We start from the raw sequence: 17841 nt of genomic DNA on the forward strand, positions 1-17841 counted from the left end.
ATGTATCATTACATAAATTGAATCGACCTACCAATTTTGAAATTTGATGCCACGGTTTGTATATAATCTAATACTCTTCTCCACCAAATCCGGCCCATATGCTTGCACTAACCGCATGAACGTTTTTTTATTGTGGAACATTAGCCATAATTCGTGAAGCATTAGCCATAATTCATGTCTTCTCATGCATGTGATCTAGTCGGTTTTTTTTTTTTAATAGTTCGTTAGTTTGTCTGGGCTGAAATTGTTATTTTGTAGTACACGTGTAGGTGTTCTGGAAAATAAACTACAAAAAAAGATTCGAAGTTGATAAGAATGTGTCATGACCAAGTTGTGTGAGTCTATTTTCTATAGATCGTGATAAAATATTAGTTTTTAAAAGAATAATCTTTTTGAATTATTAGAAAGTTTTGGATTGAAGTCTGTAATCCTTTCAAACTAAAAAAACCATATTATCTTATATTAACTTCGCTATCATCGATTTTGTGACATAAGGAAATCTTTCCTCTACAGTATTTGAGCTAACAGGTTTTAAACTAATTATTAGTATCGTGATTTTTCTTAGAAAGCATCGTGGATTCTATGCTTCATTCATTGGGATCTCAATATAGGTTTAGGTGATTCCTCTGAAAACTCGATTAAAGGATAAAGTAAGGAAAACAAAAAACAATAATGAATCACTTTGTTTCTTACTCACGATGAAAAATATATATATATCCCGTTTTCTTTAATTTGGAAAACTGTATGTCTCGTGATTAGAAGTCAAATGACATAGTTATTTACTAGGTGATTTTCCCGTGCTCATGCACGGGTATAAATATTTATAAAATAAATATACTATAATAATTGATTGTTATTTGTTTTTAATTTTAAATTAATTTTTAATTTGTATGCATAATTTATATTAATAATATTTTGTTACTTTAATTAGACATATATTAGATTCCATCTATTTCTCTAAATTCAACTATAATATTTTTTTATTTTAAATATATTAAAATTATGATTTTTTTTATTTGCATTTACGTTGGTTGTTGTCTTAGATATGTAAATATATTTAAGAAAGATTATGTATAACTTAAGATATATTATGTTTAGAATAAAATATTAAATAAATTAAAGTGTATGATTCCAGATTACTCAAATTAATATAATCATAATATTCTACAGTCTCATGCATATATATAAATTTTACAAAAGAACTAAATTATAATAGTTGGTTAATATTTTATTTTAATTTGTTAATATTTTTTGAGTCATTCTATAATTTACATTTATGAAATAAATTATTATTATAAAATTATATATTCTTATTGTAGTTAAATCTATGATTTTAGTATATATATTTTTTCAAATTCAAACTGAAGTATAATTATTTTTATTATAATTAAGTAAAATCAGATTAATTTTATGTATCATTTAAATGTGCATGTAGTTTCATAATATTTATCAAGTTATATGCTGAGTTTCTTTTAAAAAATATCAAAAAATAAAGCGATGATCTTAAATGATAAACAGAAATTAATTTTAAATAATCTTAAAAATGAGAATTCAGATTTTTTTGGTATTTTAATTATAGCCATATTAAGTTCCACAAACATAAAAAAAAAATTAAAAGCAAATTTAATATTATGAAAACAAATAATTTTAATAATGATATTTTATGAAAATATAAAATAGAAATATTTTATTACTTCAAAAATATATTTTATGTTATTGAACAATAATTTTTAAATGGAATATTTCTATTTTGTGAACTTTCTTTTTAATGAAATCATATTATATATACATATATTTTCGTTTTAAATTTGTTTTTAAAACTTTATAAATGTTTCCTTTTTTATTATATATGTTATTTAGAAAATTTTAAAAAGGAAAATAAAAAAAAAATCAATAATAGTATTTAAATGTAATAATTTTAATTCATTAAGGGTATCAGTGTAATCAACCATCATGAAAATTAACGTGAGCGCGACACATAAGAAACTGACTTCTCAAATAATATTATAGAGATATTAAAAAACTCACATATATACTTCATTGACTTTGATAAAGACCTTTCAAATTGTCATTGTCATATTTCTTGTCATATTTCTGTTAAAGTCAATATCGTTATAGTTTAATCGCTGCCTTTTAAACGGTTTGGTTGAAATTACTAACTTGCTCGTGAATTCCATTTTAACAATTTTCGCTTAAAGTCAGTTTTCAGTTTTCACATATGGTTTTCAATTTTCAGGAACGGATCAAAAGAAAACAATCAAGAAAAATATAAGAAACTGTTTTACTACACAGTTACTACAATATTTTTTAACTTTAGTGACTATTCAGAAACTATATATGGGAACTAATGTACGATCGACAATTCGACATTTACTACGCATGTATCAAGGTTGCTGTCTTCTAAATATTTTGAGCTTTTATTAGCTAGTATATAGAAGAGAAGCCCTTGTTAAATTATCCATCTATAAACCTTTGTTGGCCCAATCCTCACCGGGTATTAGACATGCATGATTGATAATCAGACTGGCCTATTCAATCTTGTTTATAGAAAAAATATATTCGTAGGTAGCACTAGGGCGTAGGATATCTGATGTACACAAACGAAAAAGGTGTACAATGTGAACTTAGCAAAATTAAAACTCAAATGTTTCTACACACATATATATAGTCTTCAGGTGAAAAAAATACAACTTAACTATTCAAAATACAAGACATCACATATATCAAATATAAGTATGGGTACAAAAGTTTCAAATTCTACGTAACGTAGTTAAATTTTCTTCTTCACTATTGTTTTATTTCATCCAAACCTGCCTAAGCGCTTTATACTCTTCTTCTTTTTAGTTATTCGTTTGTTTTGTTACAAAGATCAATATACAAAAAAAAGAGATCAATATACTAATTAAGTAACAAGTAATAGCTCTATAGAAGTACTATTTAACTTACATATAAGACTATAAGAATCATGTTATAAACATGAGTCTTTAATTAAGATGTGGGACTTGAAATCAAGTCCAATATTGAATTGGGTAGTTGCATTTGAAGGAATTAGGTCCACTAATGTGTGCAAAAATGTCTGAAGAATCTAGTAATTGTTCCTCATCCTTCACTCCCACCTGTAAATCGAAATGGTTTAATTCAGATCCACACTCCAATTAACACAAATTTATATATATATATAACCGGGTTCTTACACCGTCCTCGTCTTCCTCATAATGATGGCTTGAAGAACCATGTTTATGTAGTTCACCAAATTCATCATTCTTTGCAAATCTTCCTCTAACTCTTGGACGACTATCTGCCAATGTTTTCCTACATGCATACTATAACAAAAAAAAAGGAATAACAATAACCAAAAGTTTATTCCGGTTTGATTAGTAAAAACAAAACCTTGATTTTCTTGCCAAAGTTCCTTTCGTTCCTCTTCTTCATGTACCTATGAATCTTCTCTTTCCTTTGTTCGGAGGAGAGTTTCACTACTTTATTTAACGTAGAGTCTTCTAAACCGGTTACCTCGACCGGTCCTAATGGTGGATGCGTCTGAGGTACCACTAAGTGGCTCTGGTCCTCGATGCTATTAAGTGCCTTCTCAACAAGCAATTATCCGGTTAGCGAATTGAACCGGTCATGTTTCTTTGTAACCAAACACAAAAATTTTTGGATTGGAGATAACCAAGTAAAAAACCGGGAATTTAGCTGCACCATACTGGCTCATTTGATAAATGGGGTAGCATTTGGTATGTTCCTTTTTTTTTGAAACACGGGTAGCATTTGGTATGTATTTAGTTATTTACCTAGTCGCACGTTTTATCATAAACGTAAACCAAGTGTAACAAAATGTTGAAATTAATTTTCAATTTTACCTGGAGATCGTCTGGATTAAACCGGAATAATCCACCATTATCAGCTTGAAAATCCAACAATTGATCATATGGTTTGTTGAATTCCGATCCCGGATGAACATAACCAGGATATAAACCGGAATTGCTATCAGAAGATAATAAACTGGTGTTCATATTCACCATATATGTTGGTAAACCGGATGTACGGAAGAAAGGGGAAGTAGGGTTTAAGCCAATATTGTAACTTGGGACAGAAGAAAGACAATCTTCTTCGAAAACCTCTAATGGTAAAGGAAGAGGAGCTAAAGAGGGAACATGTGGTAGAGTCAGAGTGTCTCCAGAGTATGATATGTTAGGAAGCTGATGAACAGCTTGAACTCCTGGTGCGAAATCAAACTGGTCTTCATTTGTTTTTGTAAGGAGATGATCTAGAGCTGGATATTGCATAGAGGATGATGAGAAATCGATTGAAGCGACTATGTCGTTTTCAAAATCTTCATGTGAATCGAAAATTGTGGACATATCTGCATTAATATTGTCGTCTTCATCATCTTGAAATTTGTTGTTTGTGTAGGTGTTACTATTCTCGGTTGTTGTGGTTGTGTTGGTATTTGAATTACCACTGTTATTGCCATGGCCGCTCCCAGATTTGTCAAGAATGTTTGAAGTAGAGGTGACTTCAGAGGACTGATTGAAGGTTTCTTGAAACAGTTGCGGATCACAAAATTCAAAAATTTGAGCACTAAGAGGGCTCGTGATATCATCCTGGTGAATAACACAAACAAACGTTAGATTTAAAGAATATGTCAAACAAATAATTTATATTTATCAAAGATCTTTTGAAGACATTACGTTAAAGCCAAACATCAAAATAAGAGAATAATATAAGTTTTGGGTTTAGTCACAAGAAACCAGAACTATGTGGGATCCTCGAGAGATAACAACACTGGTTCCTAAGACAGATTTATGCTGGAGTAAATTTGTTTTCTTGTGCTTAAATTTTTATATAGAATCTATAAGATATGTCTTTATTCTGTTTCTCGACATCAAAACACTCCAAGATTTTTGTGTCTTGATCAAATCCAATCTTTTTTGTTATTAATATCAGTTTAGAACAGCACTAATGTTGTTAAAGAGAGATTAATGCATATGTTCTTTCTTGCGACATGTTTATAAGAAGTGCTCCAAGTTCCAAAGGCTAAAAAAACAAAAGTAAAGAAGAGTGGAGTTTCTATAAACGTTAAAGTTTCCTGATTCTGATATTTCTTTTTGGTGTTTAGAAGAGAACTTAACATTGCCTGGTATGCACCAACAATTAGATATTTATCCCACAAAGAAGTGGTAAATGCACTTCATAAGATATAAGAACGTGTAAAAAAACCTTCATTATGAATCTAGATCATATATATATATATATATATATACATCAAAATACTCCTACTAGTGTAATTAACCGCATTTTATAAATTCAAAGGTGAGAAATAGTTGAAATGGACTCTTGCTTGTAGAACATTATTCTATATCATGTGACGATTTTCTATTGGCTTAGAAGTAACAATCAAGCACCCCAGGCGAATAAGTATGATAATGGTATTGGTAATGTTCAAAAATCATATGTAAATAATTTTTGGGAGATAATTTGAACGGTGTAGAGAATAACAAAGAAAGAAAATAAACTAATACTAAGAATGAAGAAATTTGAAAGTGGAGATAAATGGAATACATTGAACAAAAAAAGATAAATAGAATATAAGGAGAAGAAAACAACGTTTTTTTCAAAAAAAAAAAGAAAAGAAAACAACGTTACACCAAACAGAAAATAAAACTTATGAACTAAAATTCTAGGGTTGTCCCATAAGAGAGACTAGAAAAAGAAAAAAAAGTACTCAGTTCATAAGAAAACTTGAATCTCTATAATCCCTACATGGTATTTAGATAAAAATAGAGTACGAAATGTTCAACTCAATGCTTGAAAACAAAATCCCAAGAGCAAACAATAACATTATTTTATTAATTATAATGCAAATGAAAAGGTATCGAAAAGAAGAGAATAATTACGATGGAAAGCTGATCTTGCAACATGGTTGTGTTCTTGATCTCCAATGTTTAATTTGAAGAGTTTTCTGCCAATATTAAGGAGATAAAATCTCCAGAAAAAGATGAAATTATAGCAAGAATATTAACGTGCGGGCCTGCACGGATGCTTTGTGGAATAACGCTGAAATGAGTGATGTATGAACGAGAAAATCCATCGAATAAATTCAAATGTCGAAGAGAAAACGAAAACAAAAACTGAAAAACAAAGAGATGACCAAATGAAAACAGAACAAATGTTCTTCTGTTTGGACATAAAATAAATGAAAAAGAGGTTATGGGAGTTTCATGTAACCATGACACATATATATAGTTTTGGTTTATGTGTATGTATCTATGTGTTTCTATATGATCTGAGGCATGCCTGTATCAGTGCATGTAATTATGTAAATACTATTTTTCACGTAACAAGACGTAGTATATGCCAGCGTGGCATTTAAAGTCAAAGGTGCTAGCCTAGATTTTCCTCTTCTGTGACGTGGTAGTATGACATGAATATTTTGGTGCTGACGTGGAGAGATTGTCTCGCGTAGGAGGAAGTTGTTGTTTTGACCCAAAACTAGTTGCGTGGAATTTGACGTTTTTGACTCAAAATTATCCTAATTTAAGCCCTATATTCATGGAATTAGTTTTCCATTTATTTTTTTAATTTGAGATATGTTTAATCTTGTATTTAATTTGCTAATTTTATTGATCACAAATAATTTAATAAAATTAATATTTTTAATATTTTTTAAAATTATAGTTTTATGTATATTACGTTTTCAGACTTAAGAATGTGATTATGTCCATGATCACCAAGATTTGGCTAGTGTCAGATGCCTTCGGAAGATGCATATTTATCTGCAGTTAAGTAAATTTATTCAATAATATGAGAGAATTTGAAATAATGTTTAACCAACTTGTTATATTTAAAGTTTTTCATATGAAAATGATTTCATCTACGAAATTTGCTGTGACTGTGACAATTTGAGCATAGGGTCAACGCTTATAAGTCATCCCCTCTCATTTTTCGAGATTTCACTTTCGCACACTTTTTTTATTCTTAGACCATCTCCAATGTATTTTGCTATTTTCACCTCTAAAATAGAGGAACTCTATAATAGATGTGAGATATGTTCCAATGTATTCCCCTAAAATAGCAATCTCTAAAATATAGAGTAAAAAATAGAGGAATGTTATTTCTTCCTCTATAAATAGAGGAAAAATTAGAGGTGGGTTGGAGCAATTTTACCTCTAAATGCTATTATAGAGGTGAAAATAGCAATGGGTTGGAGATGCTCTTATAGGCTTATAGCCACGGTTGAACAAAAAAAAAAAGGCTTATAGCCACATTGCAAAAATGTATGCAAAGATAAATACTGAAAAGTACGAATTGTGTTATCATCGAAAACTATAGCTTACGAGGATATGATATGTAGTCTATGCACATTTGGGACTGTGTGATTAAAATATAATGTCAGTTTATTACATCTTAAAACTCTTAAAGCTAATTTGTATCTTTCATTTTACTTGGTAAACATTGTCACAGGAAAATTAAAAATATATTTCATTTTCTTATTTGTTCTGATGATGAGAGATCAAAATCACATGTTGATTCTTAATTACTTTGGTCACAAAAGTCTATCAAGCATTTGAATATCACTGCCATGCGAATATAGTTACTTTTTGCCTCAGCGTTTCCAAAAGAATAAAATTATATATATATATATATATATATATATATATATATATATATATATATATATATATATATATATGTTTCATCAAGCCGTCTCCAGTCTACGAACAAATATATGTTTAGAGCTTAAAGTATACTAAGCATGTACATATCAATTGCATTATTGCAGTGATTCTAGGAAAACAAGACTTCGGGATCAAGAGTATTGCAGTAATTATATTTTTTTTTGAACATTAATTATATTATTTTCATAAACAAAGAAATGAAAAATAAAAATGTAACTGCTTAAGATCAAAGCTATTTTGGTGAATTGATACTTTGAAGATATGACCATCTTCATGATCTAAAGTTCAACATATACGCATTATCCAAATAGAAAGCGACCACCACTTTCACAATATAAACCAACACCTAAAATAGGAGAAACCAGTAATATAGAGAACAAATTATGTATGTGTGTCTGTACACGGATAATAACATATCTACTAGGTTAAGATCCACGCTTTGCGCGGGATGAACATTATATATATAAATTATTTTATATATTATATGTTTATAACATATTATGAAATAATAAATATATATTGAATAATTAAAAAGTCATTATCTACTACTTAATAAAATTAGTGCGAACATATAAATAAATTTTATAAATCAAAAAAAATATTTTTTCTATTTGATATGATATATATTTAAATTTAAATGATAGTAACATATATATGGCATATTTTAATATTAATATTTATCAGATGATGTTTTTTCTCATTTTTTTTTTATCATTTGTATCTGTTTTAGAAAAAAATCTAAATTAGTGATAACAAAATTTTCACTGTGGGATTAATGATTTAAATAGTTTATAGTATTTTAAAAAATTAAGTTAACAATATTTTTTCAATTTTTTTATCAAAAAAATATTCAAAGTAAATTTAAAATTAAGATATTTATATATTTTTATATGGCATATAGTTTAATTTAAAATGATACATATATTTATATATCTTTTATTTTTGATACTTATTAAATGAGACTTTCAACTTATATTATTTTTTAATTATTTGTATCATGTCATAACAAAAGTTTTAAATCATAGATCACAAAATTTGAATGTAAAACTTTTAACAGTTTTAGTTATTTATACTCGTTTTTAAAAAATTCAAAATATAATATATAAATAATTTTTTAATTTTTATTATATGGTTACTATGATTGTTTAATTTATTTTAATAGCTTAAAATGAAACAAATATAATTATATTACACACTTATTTTTATCAAATCTTTATTATTCAAAATCATTAATTGTTATATATACTTTAGTCACATTAGGCAATTCTGTAATCTTATTTAAGGAAATAACGTAGCACATTAATAATGTATTTATTGTGGTTTAATAAAAAGCTTATTATATATTTAGATGGACCAACATATTTTTCTAAGGATTCTAATAATCATTCTAGTGATGACACGTGGCTACAAACAAATGTTGTAATGTTTCTCAAATAATATATAGGGGATGTGAGTGTACATTTCATTGAGTTTTTAATTCAAAAGTTTTCTTCCTAACTGAATCATGTTATTGATTAAAACGTAGTATGTCTCTTTTACCAAAAAATAGTACGCCCGCTTTATTTAATATTCAAAAATACAAAAGAAATATAGCATGCACTTGAATTATATACGTGATTTGTGTCTGCAATTTAGTAATGGATATCAAAAAGTTGAATGATTTGGATTTCATCACGCTTTGAATGTGTAAAATATATTTCTTCATAATAATTTTTGATTATATCGTATGATAGTCTCGCTTTCATCTTTTTGATAACTTTTCTCCATCTAGAAAGGGCACACCCTTGTTGAATAAGGAAACTCTGCAGTTTGATACATAACTGGATGCGTGATATCAATTGGTGGAAGACCCAGTTTGAGGAAGTCAGATTTGTGTGGACTCACCGAGATGCCAACCAAGCGGCTGACCTGTTGGCCAAGCAATCACTACCAGGAAATAATAGGTCTTATTATTACAATTATGTTCCTTTCTGTGTATACACATAGACTTTAGTAAGTTCGGGACAAGTTCATTAATAATATAATCAGATGTTATAAAAAAAGAAAGGGCACGCTCTATCGTGCTTCAGATGGTACTAGTACCCTCATCCTTCAGACCACCAGATAAACTTAACCTAATAAAACGTTTTACAAAAAAGAAGAAGTAAAGGTACTTTTATTTTTGCTTCGGTATCTCTTTGTATTATTTAGGGATGTTAATATGGGCTCAACCCTAAAGGGTTAGGGCCACCCTGTGAAACCATCTGTAACCCTAACCCTTACTTATGTAACATGGTTTAAAAAGGGTTGGCCCTAATAGGTCTAGGATTTAAATCTTAACCTTTTAATTTTGATTCACACAATTATTATACAATATTTAAACATATACTAATTTTTTTAATTTGCTAGATAATGCAAAATATAAATTTTCCATTAAAATTTCAAAAACAAAAAAAAATCAATTTTTTTGGCCAAAACGGAAAATCTAAGTTTTAGATAAAAACAGAAAATCGAATTTTCCCGCCAAAAACTAAAAAATCGAGTTATTCCTCACAACTAAAAATCAAGTTTTCCCGTCAAAAACGAAAACTGAGTTTTTCCCACCAAAAACTAGGGATGTTAATATGGGCTCAACTCCACAGGGTTAGCCCTAACCCTGTGAAACCATCTGTAACCCTAACCCTTATTTATGTAACAGGGTTTAAAAAAGATTGGCCCTAATAGGTCTAGGGTTTAAGTCTCAACCCTTTAATTTTGATTCACACAATTATTATACAATATTTAAACATATACTAAATTTTTTTAATTTGTTAGATAATGCAAAATATAAATTTTCCATTAAAATTTCAAAAACAAAAAAAAAATCAATTTTTTTTGCCAAAACGGAAAATCTAAGTTTTAGATAAAACAGAAAATCGAATTTTCCCGCCAAAAACTAAAAATCGAGTTTTTCCCCACAACTAAGAATCAAGTTTTCCCGCCAAAAACGAAAACTGAGTTTTTCCCACCAAAAACTAAAAATCGAGTATTCCAGCCAAAACCACAAAATCAAATTTCCCGCCAAAACCGAAAAAACTCAATTTTAAGTTATGGCGGGAAAACTCGATCTTGCGGTTTAGGCGAAAAACCTCAATTGTGATTTTTTCCCGAAAAACTTAACCTTTTGTTTCTGGCGGGAAACTCAAATTTTCGTTTTTGGCGGGAAAAACTCGGGTTTACGATTTTGGCAGGAAAACTCGGGTTTGTGGTTTTGGCGGGAAAACTCGGGTTTGTGGTTTTGGCGGGAAAACTCATTTTCCGGTTTTGGCGGGATAACTCATTTTCCGGTTTTGGTGAGAAAAAAAATTAATTTTTCGGTTTTGACGGAAAAACTCGAGTTTGTGGTTTTGGCGAAAAATCTTGATTTTGTGGTTTTGGCGGGAAAACTTGATTTTGCGGTTTTGGCGGAAACTCGATTTTGCAGTTTTGGCGAAAAAAACTTGATTTTTCGGTTTTGGCGAAAAAATTCGATTTTGTGGTTTTGGTGAAAAAACTCAAATTAGGTTTTCGCTGGGTTAAACATAATTTTTGTTTTTGACGGAAAAAAATTATTCTTAGTTGTGGGGAAAAAACTCGATTTTACGATTTTGACAGAAAAACTTGATTTTGATACTCAACAAATTGGAGGAAAGAATCATATCATATCTTAATTTTTTTAATTTTATCTTTAAAATTTAAGAACAAAAATAAATGAAATATTTGTTTTCAATGAAATGGGCTAACCCTGTACTAGGGGTGGGCATTTTACCCGAAATCCGAAGTGGCACCCGAACCCGATCCGAAAAACCCGAACCGAAATCCGAACCGAAGTAGCAAAATATCCGAACGGGTATTGAATTCGGAGAGATTGGATATCCGAACCCGAACGGGTAATATCCGAACCCGAATGGATATCCGAAAATAACCGAACATATGATAATTAACCTTATATTTATAGTTTACATCTTTCATTTTATATAAAATATTTATATTGATACTACACATACTTTAAATTCATATGATATACATACAATTACGTAGAAGATGATTTGCTATTCGCTTAAAATGCATGTCAAACTTTTTATTTCAGCAATTAACAAAAAGTTACATCCAAAATTTAAAAACAATAACCAAATTAATGTCTTTTTAGTTTGAAAATGTTATGTCCAAATCTATTAACCATGCAATCTACTAAAAATAAAAAATAGTTAAGTGAAAAGTTATATATTTAAATACAAGAAATTTGAGAAATGAAAATTTTCATTTTTTTTTCTTCAAAATCTAAATATCCGAACCCGATCCGAAATAAGCGAAACCGAACTTAAAATACCCAAACCCGACCCGAAGTACAGAAATACCCGAACGGGTTCTACACCTCTATACCGAAATACCCGAAAATCCGAAATACCCGATCCGAACCCGAACGGGTACCCGAACGCCCACCCCTACCCTGTACCAACCCTAATCCTTGATTATAATAGGATTAAAATAGAGCTAGATTAAAATAGGATTGGGTTTATAATAAACAAAAGAGGGTTGGGCCCTAACCCCGTAGTTAACATCCCTAGTATTATTGCGTTACTATTTATGCAATTCGTGGATTTGCAACGTGAAGGCATAGTTGCATACCAGTACACATCAATCAACCATATAAAAGCCTAAACATTATTATGCATATCACTGTAATATGCTATATGATATATTACGACTACATATACTTATCAGGGACCTATTACCACACACTGATTGTTTCAGTCTAGATTCCAAATATCTAAAACTGTAATGTTACTTTGTGGGTTTTATTTCAGTGGACTGGTTGATTCACTCTTTACAATAATTTGAAAGATTTGTCAACGTATCGCATAGCTTACATATTTCCCAATTTAGCATCGCATGTAATTATGAATAGATTCCTCATCACAGAATTCAGTTGCTCAAAAAAAAGAGAGATCGTATACTACTACGAGCATATAATGGTGGACTCCTTCTTGGAGTTCTTACCATTATTTTAGTTTTTCATTTTTTTTTGAATAGTTAAGGATTCTAGTAAAAATAGTGTGTCCAATGGTGATCCTCGATTAAAAGTCTTTAAAAATAAATTTTTTTTTTTTTTAAAGTGAAATTTAATTTTTATTTATTAGAAGATCACAATATTAAAAGGCCAATATGCTGAGTCTCTAGGCTGCCACGTCACCAAAAATAATCAGCCAATCAGGACATTTCGTTTGGACATGTCAAACAGGCTTAAGTCGTTTCTGGACTTCACGTTTTCATTTAATTTGGAGTGGGCTGGGCTTCGTCTGCATCGTCTTTAGCCTCTCTTTTTTTTAATTTTGCGTGATGTTAATAAAGAGTGAGCGATAGGGCATTAAGGCTGAATCACATGCCAGTAATAAAGTGTGTGTTATTAAAGCAACCAACAATATTGTTTTTTCATTACTTAGTGAATTTTTTTTGTAACAACAATATTATTCAACAAAATTACTTAGTGAATATTTTTTAGTTTGGGTCTACTTCTGTTTATTTTTAGTGTTGGAACGTAAATCTAAGATTAACCGTTTAAGAAGAAAAAAAGTTGAAGTGTCTTGGATTCGTTTGGTTTAGAAACTATTCCCACTGTTTCAAATTGTAAGTAACTTTACATAAAAATACTATTATTTAATACTCATAAGTTTAACCAATTATAAGAAAACATAAATAATTTAATTGGTCACACAATATTCAACAAAGACAAAAGTGCATTAAAATGTTCAAACTAATTATATTTTGAAACAAAAACAATCTTTCTCAAATTAGCTACTTATGAAATAGAGGAATAATAAATACTCTTTCCGTTTCAAAATAATACATGTTTTAGAATTTTAACACTTTTTAATAAAATATATTAGAACTTAGTTATAAATACATAGTTTTTTTGTAATTTATATTTCCTATATTTTCAAGCCAATAAAAATTTAAAAATATAATTAATGTTCTTGAACTTAACAATTTTACATTATTAATTTACAAAATTTGAATTGAAAATATAAAATATGTATTTTTGAAGAAAAAAAATTCTCTGGAATATTCACATTTTTGAAAAGGAGAGAATATGAATTTAATCCAAAAAAACAATGTCCGTCTCGCTCCCAGGAACATTAAAGGAGGAGTTAGTTTCCAGCATTGTCCACATCATACATGTTGTTTGTCTCCATCAAACATTTATAAATGATAATGTCAATTTTAGTTTTCAAATTTAAAATATTAAAGAAAATAGTAATCTTTTTAAGATAAATTTAAAAAGTGATATCAAATTTGAGGTAAAGTTTTAAATTAAATTCCCCAGAAATCAGATTATGCATTTGTTTCTCCAAAAATTCTAAAAGTGATGTTCATGTATAAATGCCGCTTCTTTTTTTTTTCTTTTTTTTTCCTTCTATGTTTTTTAAATTATTTTTTCAAAAAAAAACTTTTGGTTCATACACTATTATTCTTTGTATTTAATTACCAAACAATTTATCCATAAATGTATATTAATTTACAGAAGTCCGACACCAAATAAGATATAAACTTATTTGTTATAATGTTATCAAAATTATATTAGAACAAAGTTACAAAAACAACATTTACACATTCTAAAAAAAATCAAGTACAAATAAATATTTTTTCTACAGCAAAAATATTGGTCACTAATATTTAATAGTACGTTTAATACGCTTCCAATTAATATTAGGGAAATACCCTGGGATAGCACTGAAAAAGTTTATGTCACAAATATAGACTTTAAGAATCAAAATGACCAAAATATTTCATTAAAGAGGTAAATATTACCTTATACCCCTAGGTTTAACTAATCCAAACTTTAGAGTTTAGAGTTAAGAGGTGGAGATTTGGGATTGAGATTTAAAATTTTATAAAATAAAAATTAAAAATTAAAAATTTGACAATAAAAATTTTAAAAATATTTTCAAAAAGTATTTTCGAATTACAAAAAGAAAATTTGAAAAGAAATAAAAACAAATTCGACAAAAAATATAAAAAAATTCGAATTTGAAAACATATAATCTAAAACTATAAAAATTATTATTTTTAAATTATTATTTATTATTTTTATTTTTTTTTATTTTTATATATCTAGGGTATTATGGTCATTTTATCTATTAAATGAAAATTTTTGGTCATTTTTCTCTTTGTGCTCTATTTTTGTGATCAAAACTTGAAAATAGTCTATTCAGAAGAATTGCCCTTAATTTTATTTTATAAATTAATATTTTCACTATTTAATAATGCACTGTTAGACAAATCTTAAATGGTTTCAGTTCTAAAACAGTCAACAATAATCGTTATTAAAAATTTACATAAAACAATATTAATAAATTTAAGGGCATTATTGAACAAATATTTTTTGTTCTGATGTGTTTTACTTATATGAAATTTTGTTCCCTAAAATGTTTTAAATCTTATATAGAAGCAAAGTTTGCAAAACATTTCAGGAAAAAAGTAACTCAAACTACATTTCACGTTACTCCTTTCATTTCATATACTGTAACTGGAACTTATTTGACATTAAAATAGCTCGGTGCAACAGCATATAAAATCTTAAAAGTCATATATATCAAAAAATTACCATAAAAGTCAAAATAGTAAGTTGTAAATATTTTCTAAACACTATTTTTATTACAATCAATGAAGATACAAAGACCGGCGATTACCATAATTCTGATAAGAACAGTCCGTCGAACCAAACCAAAGGTCCCTGGAAACAACATCTCACACATGGGAGACAAAGATCAACAGAGAGATAACACAATTTTTAACTTTTCCAATCTAAATTAGAATAAACAAGGATCAGATCATAAGAAACCAAGAACAAAACAATGCATGTTGACTGCAATAGAACTCCTTTGAACAAAGACAAGGCGAGGACTCCAGACTATGACCTCTGGCTTGCATCTCCTGCTATATAAAATAGCACATGCAATATAAAGATAAAAGCTTCATACACCAGGAAACAGAATAATTAAATTCATTAGTCGTCAACCGGAATGGTAGAGACATAGAAGAGAACTCGAAACACTATGCGAAGCTTGATGGAAGAAGAGATTTTGATCAAATCTTAAGGGTAATGAAAAGGAGCGAAACAACTCACAATCGAGTTCAAACTTGCTCGAAAGATCGAGAAGGTCGAAGATCGAAATCAATAGTGAGGCAAAGAAAGCTCAGAGACGACATGCAACACAAACAAAACATCACAGGGTTTCAAAGATAAAATCAGATCTGGAGGGTAAGAAAACCCAACCCGCTTTAACTAGCTATATCAAGCAAAGAAGATCGATTAACATTGCATTGAGATCATCACTAAACTCATTAATCTTCTAAAAGACAAAATCAAAACTTGATTAAGTTACCCAAAAATAAGAATATAAAGAAAACCAGATGATCTCAGCTGACAAAATAGGATAAAAAACCAAAATCAAAGATCCAACTCCAGCTCTAAGGGAGTAACTAGAATCAGAAAAGAAGCGTAACAATGGATAATGGAAGAGAGAACGAATTTTTTTTTTTTATGAAAGAAAAAGATTAGATTTTCCTCACGGCCATAGTAAATAGTGAATGATCAAATAAACACAACTATTCTAAAATTAAGATGACAATTTACATATGATAAAATATGATATAGGTAAGTAAATTTAAAAGTATATATCCGCGCGTAGCGCGGAAAAACGATCTAGTAAAATATAAAGATACATTGATTAAAAATAAAGATACAATGATTAAATATAAAGATAAAATAATTATTAATCTTCATCACCAAATTTGTTCTAAATATTTTCGATTAAATCATTCTTCAATCGTTCATACATATGCCTATCACGAAGATCATTCCGATTGGGAAACATATTATTCAGATTTGTAGGCCTCTCGGTTTCGACCTCTCAACTTATGGTTATGTCTCCTTCTTCAAATTCAGATATATCGTAACGAATGTATCCATCTCGTTCATTTTTGACTATCATATTGTGTAGTATGATACATGCTCTCATAATCTTCCCTATCTTTGCTTTGTTCATTGCAAGAGCCGGGTTTCTCACAATCGCAAACCGGGATTGTAGTACTCCAAAAGCCCGCTCCACATCTTTTCAGATTGCTTCTTGAACTTTAGCAAATAACTCTTGTTTAGGACATTGAGGGAGTTTGATAGATTGGATAAATGTTGACCATTTTGGATATATACCGTCTGTGAGGTAGTACGCCAACTTATACGTGTGTCCGTTGACCACGTACTTTACCCTGGGGGCCCGACCTTCTAAAATGTCATCAAAAACAGGAGACCGATCGAGGACATTGATATCGTTTAAGGTACCTGAAGGACCAAAAAAAGCGTACCATATCCAAAGATCGTGTGAAGTTACAACCTCTAATACAATTGTCGATTTTCCTGATCCACATGCGTATTGTCCTTTCCAAGCGGTTGGACAATTTTTCCACTTCCAATGCATACAACCAATGCTCCTGACCATCCCAGGAAACCCGCTGCTCTCTCCAATATCAACTTGGGTTTTCAAAACCATAAATCGATCGGAACCAAAATGGGTTTTGAACCCATAAGAACAAATCGATTGAAACGAAGCAATCCCCAAATCCCCGAATCGTTTTATACCCAAATCGTTTTCAAACCCTAATTTTGAAATGAAACTACCCCAAATCGATTGAATAAACAAAAGCGAACCTAGATTGAGAGGAAAACAAGATGCAAAGTAATCTAAATCGATTAATCTAGAAGAGAAGCCTTCTATTTACCTTGAGGATCCGAGGGAGACCAATCGCGATGGTGGGTCGAGAGAATCGCCGTCGAGAGTCGAGAGGATTTTTTTTTCTTTGCTTCGGTCGAAATGACCAATTTTTTTCCCTATACGAAACACAAAAGCGGCCCGGTCCACTCAAATTCGGACACGTAACACAAGAATCGAGTCCGTCAACCACCTAATTACGGACCAATCCTTACATTTATTAGGTTTAATATTATTATTATATTAAAACTAATGGGACCATTAAGCTCTAAGGATTCGGGGTCATCCTCCGTTGCGCATGCTCTAAGAACATGCAATTTACAGTATAAATAGCTGCAGATACAAAAACACATTTTTAAAATGAATCATATTTCTAAGCCCAATATTATTAT

At 29.5% G+C, this 17841-nt stretch overlaps 1 protein-coding gene across 1 annotated transcript; it reads right to left on the minus strand.

The window, feature by feature from the left end:
* Positions 1-2113: 2113 nt before the first annotated feature.
* Positions 2114-4724, minus strand: LOC106351546 (zinc finger protein CONSTANS-LIKE 9-like). The gene is made up of 5 exons (XM_048780737.1): positions 4695-4724; positions 3864-4607; positions 3391-3585; positions 3195-3323; positions 2114-3116 (listed from the first exon to the last, which is right to left on the minus strand). The coding sequence occupies exons 1-5, from the start codon at positions 4707-4709 to the stop codon at positions 3009-3011; spliced, it is 1191 nt and encodes a 396-aa protein (XP_048636694.1). The 5' UTR covers positions 4710-4724; the 3' UTR covers positions 2114-3008.
* Positions 4725-17841: the final 13117 nt, after the last annotated feature.

The sequence above is a fragment of the Brassica napus genome, chromosome A5 (assembly GCF_020379485.1).
Source record: "Brassica napus cultivar Da-Ae chromosome A5, Da-Ae, whole genome shotgun sequence".
Classification (NCBI taxonomy): Eukaryota; Viridiplantae; Streptophyta; class Magnoliopsida; order Brassicales; family Brassicaceae; genus Brassica; species Brassica napus.